The following is a 14,150-nucleotide window of genomic DNA, read 5'->3' as shown; positions in this document are numbered from 1 at the left end:
AAAGATAACAACATCCATTTCCAGAAGAGGTGGAGGAGAAGGATTCAACAAGAGCAAAGAACTCCCTCATTCACTTCCGAGGATAAGTTTTAATATTTATTCAGTACAGGCCTGGTGAAGAGAACTGGGAAATAAGGCAAAGGCAAATTATCCTCCAGAGCCCAAGCTAACATCTCATACACACAGACCATGCAAAGCAGCAGCTGTGCTCCTCCCTGGAGTCACGTCCCACATCTTCCCCATATGCTGGAGCACAACCTATCGCTTACAAGTCCAGAAGGAATCGATTGACTTTTTTCAGGTATTCTGACTTCAAGTAATCTCCCAGCTCGTCCTTTGTGACCCACAGATAATCTTCCTTCAGCTCTGCCTGGGAGAAATCACTGCTTTGGAGGAAGGCTTTGAAGAAGAATACTTTGGCTCCCACATTATCCTCAGTCCTGATGGCCCTGGGGAATTTATACTTGTAAATCCCATATGGCGCATTCCCCAGGATTTTGGCTTGAATGTGATCTCCTGCAAGACGCCAGCAATGCAAGAGAAAGAAAACAAGGCGTAAGAACACAGAGCAACAGTAACTGCTCTCCTGTAGTAACAAACAGGCAGCATAACCCACTCCTTGTATCTGGTTCAGACTGACTATTCCCTCTTCGTAGCAGAAATATTGCCAATTGTAAGCCTTTTCTCATGAAAAAAACAACTTGTCTGGAGTCCAGCAAGTCCTCTCAGAGTGAGAGAGGGAGGGAGAGGGTATCAAGCTTTGCCAAACCACAGTGAAAAGCAAAGACACGTGGGTTTGCCATCACCCATCTGCCACAAAAGCTGCTACAAGGCGACAAAAAGGAAAGAGAAGCCGTACACCTGGAGCAAGCCTAGACCATTCAGGAGGCATCTGGTGATGCTCCAGCATCAGACCATGAGGGCCAGACCCAGCACTGCAGCTGCTGGCAGCCAGAGATCCCAGCTCACAGTCTGCCAGCCCCATCAGCCCTCCGCACACTGCAGTTGCTCTGTGACAGTATGCAGTTACAGAGCTGATTACCCAGGATCACAGCTCTTGCCAGAAAGCACACCCCATTGAGCTCCGTCCCTCTGCCATGAAATGCCTTTTCCCAGCAGATGGGAGATGATTTCACTACAGCAGATGGCAAATATCCCTCAGATAGGGCACAGGAAGAAAACCACTAGGACAAATAGGAGGGAGGGCCAGGCACACAGCAAACTACACACCCAAAAACGTAGCCATAGCTCGCTCAGCTGTGCTTCGCAGTGTCTCTCCAGGCTGCCATTCCACTTGAGGCAGGAGCCACAGCTCCTGGTTACCAAGTTTTTGTTTCACCAAAAGCATCAGGTTACTGTCCAGCTTCCTGTTCAATGACGTTCGGTTGTTGTTTTTATCAGCATCTGCCAAAAACCAACACATGTTGGAAACAAAGTCTCCTGGCAGCACTGCTCTGATCCCCTTGATTCATCAACCCTCTGCATCTCACACCCTTCCAGCAATAATACACAAACATGGATACACAGAACAAAACAAAAATCTAGACAGAAATGCTCTCAGTCACTCTGGAAGCCAATGCACGATTCAGCTAGAACCCACTGCTAGACTGTACTCTGTTTCATTTCCAGAAGGAATTTATGGCAAGCAGCCTAGATCTCTACCTTGACAAAGATCAACAAGAGCACTAGGCAAAGCTTGGGAACCAAGAGACCATTTTTCTTGTCTGGAAACAACATCCCTTTTCACCATTTTGCTCTGCTAAGGCTGTGTTGAACACACACATCTTTGCAGCATGGGAACACCAATTCCGTTGTCAGCCAGTTAATTCCTCATGTGCTAACAGCACTGCCACAGAGCCAAGACTCTCTTTAAAACAAAAAAAGACTCAGCAAATGCCTTCCCTCCACTAAACTGCATTCAGCTGTACAAGAAAGACCCAGCAAATACCCTCCCTCTACTGAACTGCACTCAGCTGTGTTTAGCAAACAATCAGGGTGTTCTTACCTACCACAAACCTCAGCCTGTACCTGTTATCCGTGGAGCAGCTTTGAACTGCAGTAACTTCTGTTCCCACTTGTCCTCCAGGTCTTGAGCCATGATGACTGTTTTGCCAGGTGCTTCATCATCATCATACATGCTTTCCTTCCTCCTCCTGAGCTGCTCCTCCTCCTCCAGCCTGCGAATTTCATGATCTGAATAGTGGCTTTTCTCCAGCTCTATCTAGAAGGGCAATGCAGAGAATTCTTAAGCCGCCAGCACTATGGGCTGGAATGGGCAAGCACAATTGTACCCCAGCGAATGCAAGAGGAGGGGAATTTCTCTGAGATCAAACAGGACTTTCCTGCTTGCGGCAGGAGCCTCTAACAGGGACACCAACAGCGTTGAGGAAGATCACGGAAGCCCTACCAAGACCCACGACACCTGGTGCAGGCAGCAAATCGCACACAGAGCACTCGGTATTGCTTCATGGCAGGGAGCAACATCACCCAAGGTGCCCCCGGACTGGCTGTGCAGGGCCACCAGCTCCTCCTTGGCCTGTCACCCCCCACCCGGGGGCTGGCAGCCGCGGCCGGTCCCCGGTAGTGCCTCAGGCGCTACCGGGGACCGGCCGCGGCTGCCAGCCCCCGTAGGGTGTTCTCCCCTCCAGGCCTGAGGCGGCCATTTTCCTACGAGCAGGCCCCCAGCGCCCCCCCCCCCACCTGCCCCATGAGGGCCGCCATCTCTTCCTCCTCCTTCTCGAGGGGCTGCGTGATACGGGGCAACCGCAGCAGACACATCGCCCCGAAGAGCCGCCACGGCCGAGGCGCGGCAGCGGTACAAAACCGCCGACTCCAACCCGCCGTTCGGGACCCGGGCGCCGCCATTAACGCTGTCGCGCGGCCCACAATGCACCGCGCCGCGCGCCGCCATCTTTCCGCCTCGCTCCCGTCGTGCCTCGCGGCGACCTCTCCGGGCGCCTTGCGGGAGCCGCCATGAGCGCGGCGCTGGCGGTCGCCTGGCAACGGCTGCTCGGAGCGGCCTGGGGGTGAGCGGCGGCGGCGGTGAGGGGCGGCGGCGGTGAGGGGCGGGGGGAGACCGGGCCGGGCCCCCCCTCGCTCTGGGCTGACTGCTGGGACGCTCCCGCCCCGCGATGGAGGCCGGGACGGGAGGCCTCGCTGGGCCCGGCCCGCCCCCTCCCACCTTCCTCCAGCCAGCGCCCGGGGGAGGCCCCGGTGTCCTCACCGCCGGCTGGCGTTTTTTTCCCGCAGGGGCCGTACTGCCAGCCTGTGCCGTGGCCTACGCACCGGCCCCCGGAGGCTGCAGGACCCTGCGGAGGCGGCGGCCGCGAAGGAGGCGGAGAGCCAGAGCGAGACCGACCTGAGGTGAGAGGGCCAGGCCGCGTCGGGAGGGCTCTGCCATTTGCCTCTTGCTGGGAGGTTTTATCGCCTTCGGTGGTTTTGCAGCCGAGGAAGGAGAGGAAGCGGCTTGACTCAATCACAAACGCAGCTTGTGTCTTTTGGAGACTTGATCCCTTCTTTCTTTCCCAATATGAAATAAAACTTTGCAAAATTTCAAGAGCGAGTGCCTGATAACTCTTGTTTTCCTCCTCAGCCCTTTAATCCTGCAGAGGAACTCCATGAGATGGGATGGAAAGATCTATGAAGAGATCCCAATAGCTCACATCAAAGCTACGTACAACAAGTAAGCAAATGAGCTGCTCCGTTCCTGCTCTCATGCAAAATAAAAGCTTGTCACATACTCAGGCTTCGGCCAGTCATCGTTTTAACCAAAAGGCTCAAAGGCAAAAAGCCAGGGGAGTGGTGGTCATGACTGGGAAGATAATAATACTGAATTCAAACCCTAGAGCTGTTCAGGAAGCATAACTGTCCTTATAGCATCTTTAACAACAATAGGATTGTTATTACGTGTTTTGACTACATTCTGATTTGAATAATTAGATGCTGACAGCTTTAATGGCAGGTTACTTCCAGCCCTCCACTCTAGCACTATTGCTATATAGCTGTTGAAAAAATTGTCGTATTCTCCATGAGAGATGGTTGTGTTTCATTTAGTCATCCCTAGTGTGATATTTTACTGTTTCTTAAAGCTCTTTCAAGTTCTAGAAATGTTCTGTGCATTTTTTTAATAAATGGAAGAAGTAAAATGCTCACAGTGAGAGGTGGGTCTGAAAGGGCTAAGCAGTATCTGAGGTGTACCTGGATAAAGTATATCTTATCCAGAAAGGTTTTGCCACCTTGCTGAGATTCTCTAGGGTGACCAGAAGGTGACTCCTGGGAGGTCTCTGCAGTGGGTTCGTGTAAGTGGGATACCTTGAAAAGGAGGGCTGAGTTAGGGTGGAGAAGGGTGACAGGAGTCCTGTGGTGAGCTGTGCCAGTAAGGTGAGTGAGAAGAAATTGGAGAATAAAGCTTTGTTCTAGCTTGCTTCTTTCTTTTGTCCCTCTCTTTCTGTAGCACCCACATCCAAGTGGTCAGTTTTGACAACAGGCCGTTTGCCCGTACGTCCTGCGGTACAGAAGGCTTCCAGAATGCCAAGAAGGGAACCGCCATTGCGGCACAGACCGCAGCCATGGCAGCAGCAGTGGTGAGTCTGCACTGGTGATTCTCACCCTCCCAGAGGGGAGCACTGACTGCCTCCCCCCGCTACCTGGGTACTTGCCTCGCTCCCAGGCAGCAGTCCAGAGCTCTGTTCCTTAGTGCTCGAGCAGCACACTGCTGTTTGCTGACAGTTTTCCTAGCTTCATCTGACATACTGCACATCTTCACACAGACAAAGCATGTTTGAAACAGCAGTTAGAAATGCCCAGAGGGTAGCTTAGCTGTGCAGGTTGTGATTGGGAAATATAACTTGGAGCCTATCCTTTTCTAGCTCCAGTTTGCATAGTTCCTTTTTTCTAAGTGAACATCTCAGCCATTTTGGAAATACAGCCCCTGAATCAGCAGCAGTTCAATTTTTGCACTGTAGGGGACTGAGAAGCAGCTGTAATTACTGGCTGAATGTTTTATATTTGCTCTCTGCCACAGGAGAACTGAGCTGCTGCCAGCAGTTCCAGTCAGAGAAGGTGATGTCCTTGCATCTGTAGTTTTCAGATGCATACAGTTTACTGTAATTGTTTCTAAAAAACTGTGTGGGTGTCCAGGTGGCAGGAGAAGATGAGGCTGGCTGTGTCACAGTCCTCATTACAGCAGAATGAGGCATGGTTAAACTGAAGATCCTCATCCTAAATGAGGTGGAACTCACTCCAGACTTTCATGTCAGAGGTGTTTGGTGCCGCTGCTGGCCAACAGCTTACTGTGGTTGACTCAGAGGAATATGAGAACATCTTCACTATTAATCTGTGCTCATTGGAGCCTCATAATAGCTGCATAGCTGTGCTTGGCCAGATTTATTCTGTCACTGTTAAAGTTGTTAGTACATTAATTGCACCAGAACACAGAAAGCAAGAGACCCAGAGACTCCATCCACGTGGTGGCAGCACAGCTATGCTTTACAGCAGGTGTTTTTCATTTTCAATTTGCAAGCCCCTAGAATTTTTGCACTGAAGGTGTGGACTCCTGCACAGCAAATATAAAGCTTGCCTGCTTTTCTCATTTACCCTCTAGAAGGAATCCACAGAAGGCAAGAGAGAAGTCGCTGCATTAGAGAAGGGAAAACAGCTTTGAGTTAGTCCTTGTTAGTCCCTTGCCAGTTCAGTCACGTATCCATGGATATGTCATTTTCTGCCCTGGCTTTAGATCACAGATAGTTTGATCTTAAAGCTTTCTCTGTATGCAGAGCTGACAGCCCAGCACAGAAGTTCTCTTGAAACTGCCATGGCTATATCCAGGCCTCCTTTTCTCCTAGTGCCTTTGTGCAATAATCCCCATATTTGTCTTCTGTATCCATTACTACCTACTCTTTATTTTTACAAAAAGAATACTATGATAGTGGGTCAAAAGGGAATGAAAGACTTCAGGGGAGCCAGAGCAGCAGTAGTCATATCAAAGAGAACACTAACCAGTTGTTCTTTTTGCAGAAAGCACGTGGGAAGGGTGTATTGCATGTACGAGTCATGGTGAAAGGACTGGGACCAGGACGCAAAGTACGTGTCAGAGTTTCTTTTCATATTTTTCTTTCTTGGTCATCATCCTGTTTTTTTAAATTCAGGCTGGTCTGACTATAGCTATTAACTTGTTTTTTCTGAAGGTGATGTAAAGAATTCATCACTCAAGTGCCTAGTAATGAAATTTTAGAATCATTAGAACTTTAGAGTAATATCACTTTGGAGGCAGAATAAAAGCTGTATTTCCAGCAAAAGTAGGAAAGTTGATGGGAATGCTGATGAAAGGACTGGAGCAGATAGGTTTAAACTGGGTTTTCTGATACGAATTACTTATTTTTAAGATAATTACAAAGTAGAACCACTAGCACACGTTGATACTTGGATGGGGGATCAAACTATTTTCCCCTGAGCTTCTTCCCTTCTCTGCTGTTCCATGTGTTGATAACAGCATGTCATCTGCTGTCTTGTTCTTCCAGGCTGCCATCAAGGGTTTGACTATGGGAGGTTTGGAGGTCATCTCCATCACCGACAACACCCCAGTTCCACACAACGGCTGCCGCCCACGGAAAGCCAGGAGAATGTGAGAGGGGAGTGGAAGAGACACACAGCTTTCAACATCAGTTCATGCAACAGGGACTGGGTTGCATGTTGCTCCTGTGACAGATTCTGTAAAGCCACCCTCTGTGGAAATAGTTGTTGAGGGAGGCTTGAAGAAGAGAGACCATCCTGGGCCTTAAAAGCCCAGGTGGTAAAAGCTGGTGGGAAAAGCAGGAATGTGTGTACTCCCTTAGTGGGAAGCCTCTTGTGTACAAAGTTAATTAATTAAAATGTTGGTCTTTTGACAGCTGTTCCTGCTGTGATCCCAGAAGTATTTTGGATTATTATTGCCTCTTGACTGCTTTCTTCCTCTTACCACTGTATGTGGTTCTTGTCTAGCCCTCCGTGCTATTCTCGCCCTTGTTAGGTGGAAGGGGAGCTTGAGGTCTAGATCTCCTTCCAGTCAGCTGTAGTAAACAACTGCATGGGGTCACGTCATCTTCCTTTCCTCTTTCTCTCACTGCACACATTTGGAAACTAGGTGTGGGGTAACTCTTCCCCTTCCCCCGGCTTGCAGAGCTCAGTGTGCCATGCGAGAGGCAGCTCTCCATGTTCGTGCAGCATGGAGCACTGTAGTCTGGATCCGTTATTGGCAAAGATCTGTTGTGGTGCTTTGTTTTGCCCAAACTGTAGCTGGCCTGCCAGTGCTATTGGCAAATGGAAAATGCCAGTCCTTCTAAAGGGGCTGGGCTCTTGCCAGTTTCAATGCTTGTGGTCTCTGGTCCTGCCTTCTGCACCACGAACTGGATTTTCTGGGGTCCTGGGGAAAGCAAGCAGGGGTGTAGTAGGCCTGAGGAACAATGAAAAGCTGCCAAGGAGATTTAAAACACTTAAGGCTTGAACTGTACCTCTGTATATCCACAGGCAGCACGAGCTTGTCATGGTTCTGTGATGTATTATTGCTGTCCCAGCTCCATCCAGAGAGAATTTCTGCCAAGGAAATATGTCTGAGGCTCTCTGGAGCATTAACCAGGGAAGGTAACAGCAGTTAACTGACTACAGGATTAATTTCCTGGATGGCAGAGGCCCACTGCCTGGCAAAGGGCACCTCCCTGAAATGCACACTGCCAGAGAAACCCTGGCCATATACAGCATACACTGGGCAAATATTTCACCTGTAAACAGAGTGTATTTTGGTGCAGCCAGCAGTTCTATCACAAACCCAGAATCTTCCTTTCTATTATTTCTTTCTGTCGTTCCTCCTTAGTTTCTTAAATTGCATAATTAACTATTCTCTTCCTCCTTAGAGAAAGGGTACCATGGCAACAAGGCAGTGAACCTCCTTCATGGGGCTGAATGGCATACAGCAGGTTTTGAAAGAAATCAGTCTGCTTAGAAGAGCCTGTTGAGTTGCATTTGACAGAAGAGAAGAAAACAAGATTCAGATGAATCCCCTACCTTACTCCAACTGTCTGAATTTGAATAGAGGGTAGGTTATCTTAAAGGGAAGTTCCTTGAGCTGTCACAGATTTGATAGCGAGGAAGAGAGGTTCTTCCATAGATGTTTGACACACTAGAAGAGCTTCCCCCTTGAAATATGGCTGAGCTTCTAGTGACTTCATATTCCTCTTTTTAAGGAGAAGATACCAGGCCAGCTAGAAACTGCAAAGATTAACTCTCCAAGTATCCAGGCAGCTAGCTGGGGAAGGCATGTGTGAACACTGATGTGCCTTACAGCAAAGCTGGACTGGTTTCTGTGCTGGGCAGAGTGACCAGGCCTCAGAAAGGAGGAGTACCAGTCCACACTGGCAGGGTTGTCAGCAATGTACTGTTGTCTCACACACTGAGAAAACCAAACAGTACCGTTCTCTACCACAAGCTGCTTGTTGCATCAATGCAGAAGTACCCACATCGGACAAAGATGATAGAACAAACTGAAAAATAAGATTGGGAAGAGATCTGCAGGTCCTTCTGAAATTCAGGGAAGAAGTGGTTGACTCGAGAATCAGAAAGCAATGAGAATACATCTTTGTCTTATCCAGACTTAGAGTCAAGGCTGTGCCCTCTGTAAAAGCCACTTCTTAACACCCTTGGTTTCTCAGCATTTGTGAACATTTTATGAAGTCTACCAATGCACCACCACTGCTTATACAGTGGGAAGTTTTATCTCCCTGTCTGCCCTGCAGGTAGTTCTGGTAGCTACCCCTACTTCTTCCTCCGACTGACATTTACATAGCACTCTCTGAGCTGGACAGAAGAGGCTGACACTATTCTCCACGGTTCAGTGGCTGGATCTGTACAGTATCATGCAATATTTGTCTTCCAAACCCCCAGCTCTGCGTACGCTCCCTGAGCTCTCCGGCACAGTGCTTCAGTTGTGCAGCTTTTCGCTGAAGTCATGTTTTCCACCCACCTTCTCTCCTGCCCTGATGGAGCACCTCCAAAGCCATGTACTAACTTAATGCTCAGTCTGAACTGTTTATTCTGCAGCACATCCCAGGCCTCTGGGGCAGTTGTCAGTGAAGTGGAAGAGCACAGCTGCACAAAGCAAGCTCTCCCACCTTGTGCAAGGGCTCAGTCGTGCCTTCCTGCACACGCTGTACAGTGAAAGAAGTCTTAAAACTCTCTGTTGTTGTTTGTCTTGCAGGGAATTAATAGACACCAATAGCACTTAATGATTTCCTTACCCTTCAGATGAAAGTATTAATTAAGGGCCTGGTTTTAGTCAGCCACTGGTGTTTACCCATTCTAATTGCTTTTCATGGTGCCTGGGTGGAATGCTGTTTTCTACTAGCTCACATTCCCCCTGAGCAGCAATTACTTTACTTGTCAGTAGCATGGCCACAGCTTTAGCACCCTCATTAGGGTCACATCCTCTCCCTTTGGGCTTCCCCATTGCTTTGGGACATTTTTCTCTCCACTCCCTCCTAACTTTTGATTCCCTACTCTCAAAGAAGCCTTCTTCCATGAAACAAGCGCAGAAGCTGCTACTGACTGCAAAGCTTCATCCTGGTTCAGCCCTGGCCTTTCTGGGGTTTTGCCCTCCATTTTAAAATACCACATGGACCTTTCTCCATTGTATAGGGGGTGAAATGCAAAACAGTCTTCTGACTTACAGATAACACACTGCGTCAGGTCTGTTTACCCCTTAATGAGTGCCATACCACCTTGGGGAGTTAGTCTAACTCAGTTACCATTCCCTTGGACAGGGATGGCACCTGGTAGCTTGGAAAAATAGCCCCCAGCCTTCTCCCTAATAGTATATTATTCTGCAAAGAGGAATTATTTCCCTATCCCCAGCAACAAGGACTTTCTACCTAGAGCTGCAGCTTTATCTGCTGAATTGGTGATTTACTGTTTCTTATGTGAGCGTCTCAGTGACAAGAGTCAGGCAGCCAATTTCGATCCCTTTGTGGGATTCAATTAAACCATTAATTAAGTGATGTCAGTGTCCTTTAACAGCTGACTGTATACACAAGCAAGCAAGAAGAAGGGGACAGACCCTGCAGTGCTAATAAACTGTAGCAGCAGGGGTGGTTTACCACAGCCCAGCTGCAGCTGTTAGGGACATCTGCACAGCTTTTGCTGGCTTTCCCTCTGCTGCGGGAATACCTGGCTCAAGATATGCACAAAGTGGGTCGGTGAGTAGGTGTTTATAACCCTAAAGCACCCCTCAGGAGCCTTTGAGAAGTAACAGTTCAAGTCGGGTTATGTTTTTGCACTCAGACTTCAGCAGATAATCACGGTGCTGCTTTCGTGCCTGGTGTCCCTGCCTGGCCCCTCTTCCCCTCCCAGCTGCCCCTCCAACCTCAGCCCATGACCTCTCAGACCAAAAGGAGATCAAGGACCCTCAGATTGTTTTTATGCTTTTCCAATGCTCTCCTCTCCCCTCAAGAGGCCTTAATGGGTACTCAACGGCGGTGGGAACTGCTCAGAGGTTTTACTAATGAACTGCCTAATAGCATCCAAGTTCCCGTGCTGATGGTGAAGCTGGGCTGCGGGGTCCTCTTGGGGAGGTACAGAGGGGAGCCAAGCCTCAATGCTATTCCCCTTTTTTGAAACCACTCATGCCTCCTCTGCTGTGCTCTCCAAGCTCCTCCTGCGCTCATGCCGCTTGGCAGAGTCCTTCCGTTTCTCTGGAGTTCATAACTCTCTTCCTATGCCCACATCTGCTGAGAGTCAGAGGCTGTGCACTTGGACCCAAACCTCCCAGCAGCTACGGAGCCCTAACAGCCATTGCCTGGGATAGCTGCTCCTGGCAGCAGCTTCACAGCTTGTTTTTCTAAAGAAAGCAGGCAGAAGGGAGAAAGGTTGGGTGTGAGGGACTGAATGCTAAGCGAGGATGCAGGCAATGAAAAGGTGGGTTGGGAAAGAGAGAGAACACGGAGGGAAAAACACAGGAAGAGAAAATACAACATAAAAAAAACAAAAACAAAAACAAACCCCAAAAAACCAAAAAAAACCCCCAAAAAACCCAAAAACTCTTTCCTAAAGCTAAAATCTCCCAGTTGGTAGTCAAGAGTCAGCACAGATTAGGAAATGGATGCAGGGAAGGGCTCTTCAGAATCGGGCTAGATGCACTCCCCTTCGCTGTTCTCCCAGCCAGACCTCCACGTCAGAAGCACAGGGTGGCCTTGTTCAGGAGTCCTCCCTGCCAGCATGACCAGCTCTTTGGGGCTTTCACTTCACCATTTTAAGGAAGGCACGAAGACCATCCCAAAGCTGCATTTAGAAACAGCTTCAGGGCCTCTCCAAGCGGCAATGACAGTCATCAAAACCTTCCTTCCCCTTCCGAGCTGGCTCTGAAATTCCTGCTCTGTGCCTTGCCATTTAACAATTCATTTTGCAAAGCCAAACTCTAAGCCGGAGCGGCTGGGATTGATGTCCGCTATACCCCCCGGACACATCGCTAAAGACTCCAGTTTTTGGCCCCTTCTCCCTCTGCTTGCTCCTTTGCGCAGGAGCAGACCAGGCTTCCCACCACACACAGGACTCCAGGTAACAAATAAAACTTGGGGCCTCAGGCAGGAGAAAGATGCTAATTTCATCCCCCAGCCCCTTCAGCAAGTCCCAAGATGAGGTGGTGAAATAGGACTCTTATCTCTTCGTGCACCAGCCTGCAGGCAAACAACTTGCTCTCCTAATTGCCAGCCATGGCTTTCACACAGCCCCTTGCCAAGACCTGGATGCTGCCTTTCATTTTGCTCCTGCTGAATCCACAGAAGTAAATTATCAATTTCCCCAGCTGCCAGGGTCAAACCGACCAAGGAATGCAAATGACTTTAGATGGGCCAGCCCTCTGGGCTTCTCTGTAATGCCAACAGCTGGGAAGCAGCCTGCTCCAGTGCTGGGAGATGCTCCAAAATTATCTGCCCTTGGACATGGTTGTAAAACCAGCCTTGTTGACTGAAATCCCTGCAAGAGAAGCAGTGCAGCCGGCTGGGGAGATCCCCTTCCTAGTGATCCTGCAGCCAAGAGCGGTAGCGCTGTCACCAAAGAGCCAGTGTAAAACTGGGACAAACCCTGCTGTGTCTCAAGCAGCCACACGGCAGAGCTGCTCTCCTCAGCCCTTATCAGAGCCAGCGGGTCAGCACTGACATCTCCTTCAAATCTGAGCTCCCTCTGGGGAAGAAGCCGGCGTGGGCTGAGCCATTGTCTGGGGGTTTAAGGGGTAGGAGGCAAGACGAGGAGAGATTAACTTGGACTTTGCTGCCTGAAGCCAGACGGGCTGCACTGCACAATCGTGCTGTCGACACATTTGTCTGCCCTATGTTACAGGAGACCTTGTTTGGCTGCCAGCTGCCCCTTCTCCCTTACAAAGAGGGATTTTACTAGCATTAAGGACTCACTAGTCGGGTCTGAACCAGTGACCTACCTACACTGCTGCAGGTATTGGCACACCTAATCTGGACCTTACCCTGACCTCAGAACCAGCCCCCAAAAAATAGGACAGCAGCAATGAAAACCAGCCTTCACGGCTGGAGACACGAGAGCGTGCGCTGGCTCTGCGACGGGGGTGATGCTGGTGTTTCAGGAGGGGTGTCCCACCTGCAGGAACAGTCGCGATACTGCAGTGTCCTGCAGGATGCGGTTCAGCCCAGCGGCCCGGGTCAGGGCTCCCCGCTGGTTGCTCAGGGGTGCCGGTGCCCCTTACCTCTCCAAACTCACCATTTGAACTGTTTCCCCCCTCCCTGCTGGAATCATCTGCTGGGCGCAGCAAGGCCGTTTCCATGCGTGCGGATGGCTGTTTCTCCTCGTTGCTGTGGCGACGGCGCTGGGCGCCAGCAGGCTGGAGGCGGGAGGGCGAGGACCATATCTCCCCAGTGCTCGCCAAGGGCAGCGGGTACATCTAATCCGGCATCGCTCCATTTTATGCCTTTGAGGAGCACGAAGGAGCTATCAAATGACCAGCAGTGAGCTGGCACTCGGAGGCATGCGGCGCTGCCCACTGCTCTTATTAACATCCCAAAATCATGTTGAACAGTGGACAGAGCCGGTCCCATGCATCCCCTGGCTCCAGCACCCCCAGGGCTGGGCTGTACTCCAGCAGGGCTCAGGCCTGGGGTTGGATGTCAGCGCTGCCAGCGCATCCTCACCAGCCCCATCCAAGGTAACCAGAAGCTGCTTCCCAGTTCGTCAGGTACTAGGATGGAGACAGTGCGCTGGGCCACCCAACTCTCTCTTGTACCGCTCTGCCTCCCTACCTGAGGCTGTCACAACACACTTGGATGGAGAAAGGACACTGGCAGATGAGAGGACGAACCTGTGCAAGAGCAGCTTTCAGAGGGGGATGGTGCACCGCCAAGAGCAGGGGCTCAGGGAGTTCTTGGGGCAAAGCCAGGGGTGCTTTGGCCCATGCTTGGCATGTTGCAAAGCTACCGGGGGGAAAGAAAGAGGAGCACAGCCGTGGAGAGTAGAAGTAACGTGTTCCTGGCTTTAAAAAAGCTGAATTCAAACTAGTTGTCACCCACAGAAAATAAACTCCTCCAAGGGCTCCAGTTCATGCCTGGACAAAGCAGAATGCAGAAAAGGCTGGGTGCTTTGTAGTGTTACCCACGACTTTCCATTGCCTTGTTGCAGTTTCTAGAGGATTTTTTTTCACAGTGGCCAAATACTGTGCTGCTCCTCCTCTAGCAAAGCTCCCCTGGGAGGCACCTCTCCCCATGGTCCTCCCTCTGGCTTGCCAAGGGCCCTGGGCACCCACCGAGCATCTCCCTGCCACGCTCCTCCAAAACTGTCCTCAGATTTTCAGGTGCACTTGGCATCCTCACAAAACCGGCAACAGACAGCAATCACCTCGCTAGCAAACTGCAACAGCTAGAAGGTGCCCTAGGAAAGGATTTGACTTCTGGGGGGAAAGAAACAAGAGACACAGTAAAAAATTACTTCTGCACAAATGCAGCAAAGCCTGTGGGCTCATACTATGTCCTTCACTTCTTGTTAACCAAGCAAGGGCCAACATGTTACTCAGATGCTGCAGCACAGCCCTAAGTGGCTGGGACTAGGGGCACTGTGCCCCTTTTCAGTTCTCCTCACAGGCAGGACCACGGTAGTCAGCCATGAATTACTGG

At 50.2% G+C, this 14,150-nt stretch overlaps 2 protein-coding genes across 2 annotated transcripts; one reads left to right on the top strand and one right to left on the bottom strand.

Moving 5' to 3' along the window:
* Window positions 1-83: 83 nt before the first annotated feature.
* MRPL46 (mitochondrial ribosomal protein L46) lies at window positions 84-2,889 on the bottom strand. Its single transcript, XM_030014142.2, has 4 exons — window positions 2,701-2,889; window positions 2,029-2,221; window positions 1,231-1,404; window positions 84-516 (listed from the first exon to the last, which is right to left on the bottom strand). The coding sequence occupies exons 1-4, from the start codon at window positions 2,863-2,865 to the stop codon at window positions 266-268; spliced, it is 783 nt and encodes a 260-aa protein (XP_029870002.1). The 5' UTR covers window positions 2,866-2,889; the 3' UTR covers window positions 84-265.
* Window positions 2,890-2,921: 32 nt separating this feature from the next.
* Window positions 2,922-6,902, top strand: MRPS11 (mitochondrial ribosomal protein S11). The gene is made up of 6 exons (XM_030014141.2): window positions 2,922-3,026; window positions 3,250-3,363; window positions 3,593-3,682; window positions 4,454-4,583; window positions 6,016-6,081; window positions 6,519-6,902. Exons 1-6 carry the CDS (start codon window positions 2,974-2,976, stop codon window positions 6,624-6,626), a joined length of 561 nt encoding a protein of 186 aa, XP_029870001.1. The 5' UTR covers window positions 2,922-2,973; the 3' UTR covers window positions 6,627-6,902.
* Window positions 6,903-14,150: the final 7,248 nt, after the last annotated feature.

The sequence above is a fragment of the Aquila chrysaetos genome, chromosome 5 (genome assembly GCF_900496995.4).
Source record: "Aquila chrysaetos chrysaetos chromosome 5, bAquChr1.4, whole genome shotgun sequence".
NCBI classification, from domain to species: domain Eukaryota; kingdom Metazoa; phylum Chordata; class Aves; order Accipitriformes; family Accipitridae; genus Aquila; species Aquila chrysaetos.
This window is presented reverse-complemented; position numbering and strand designations above follow the sequence as displayed.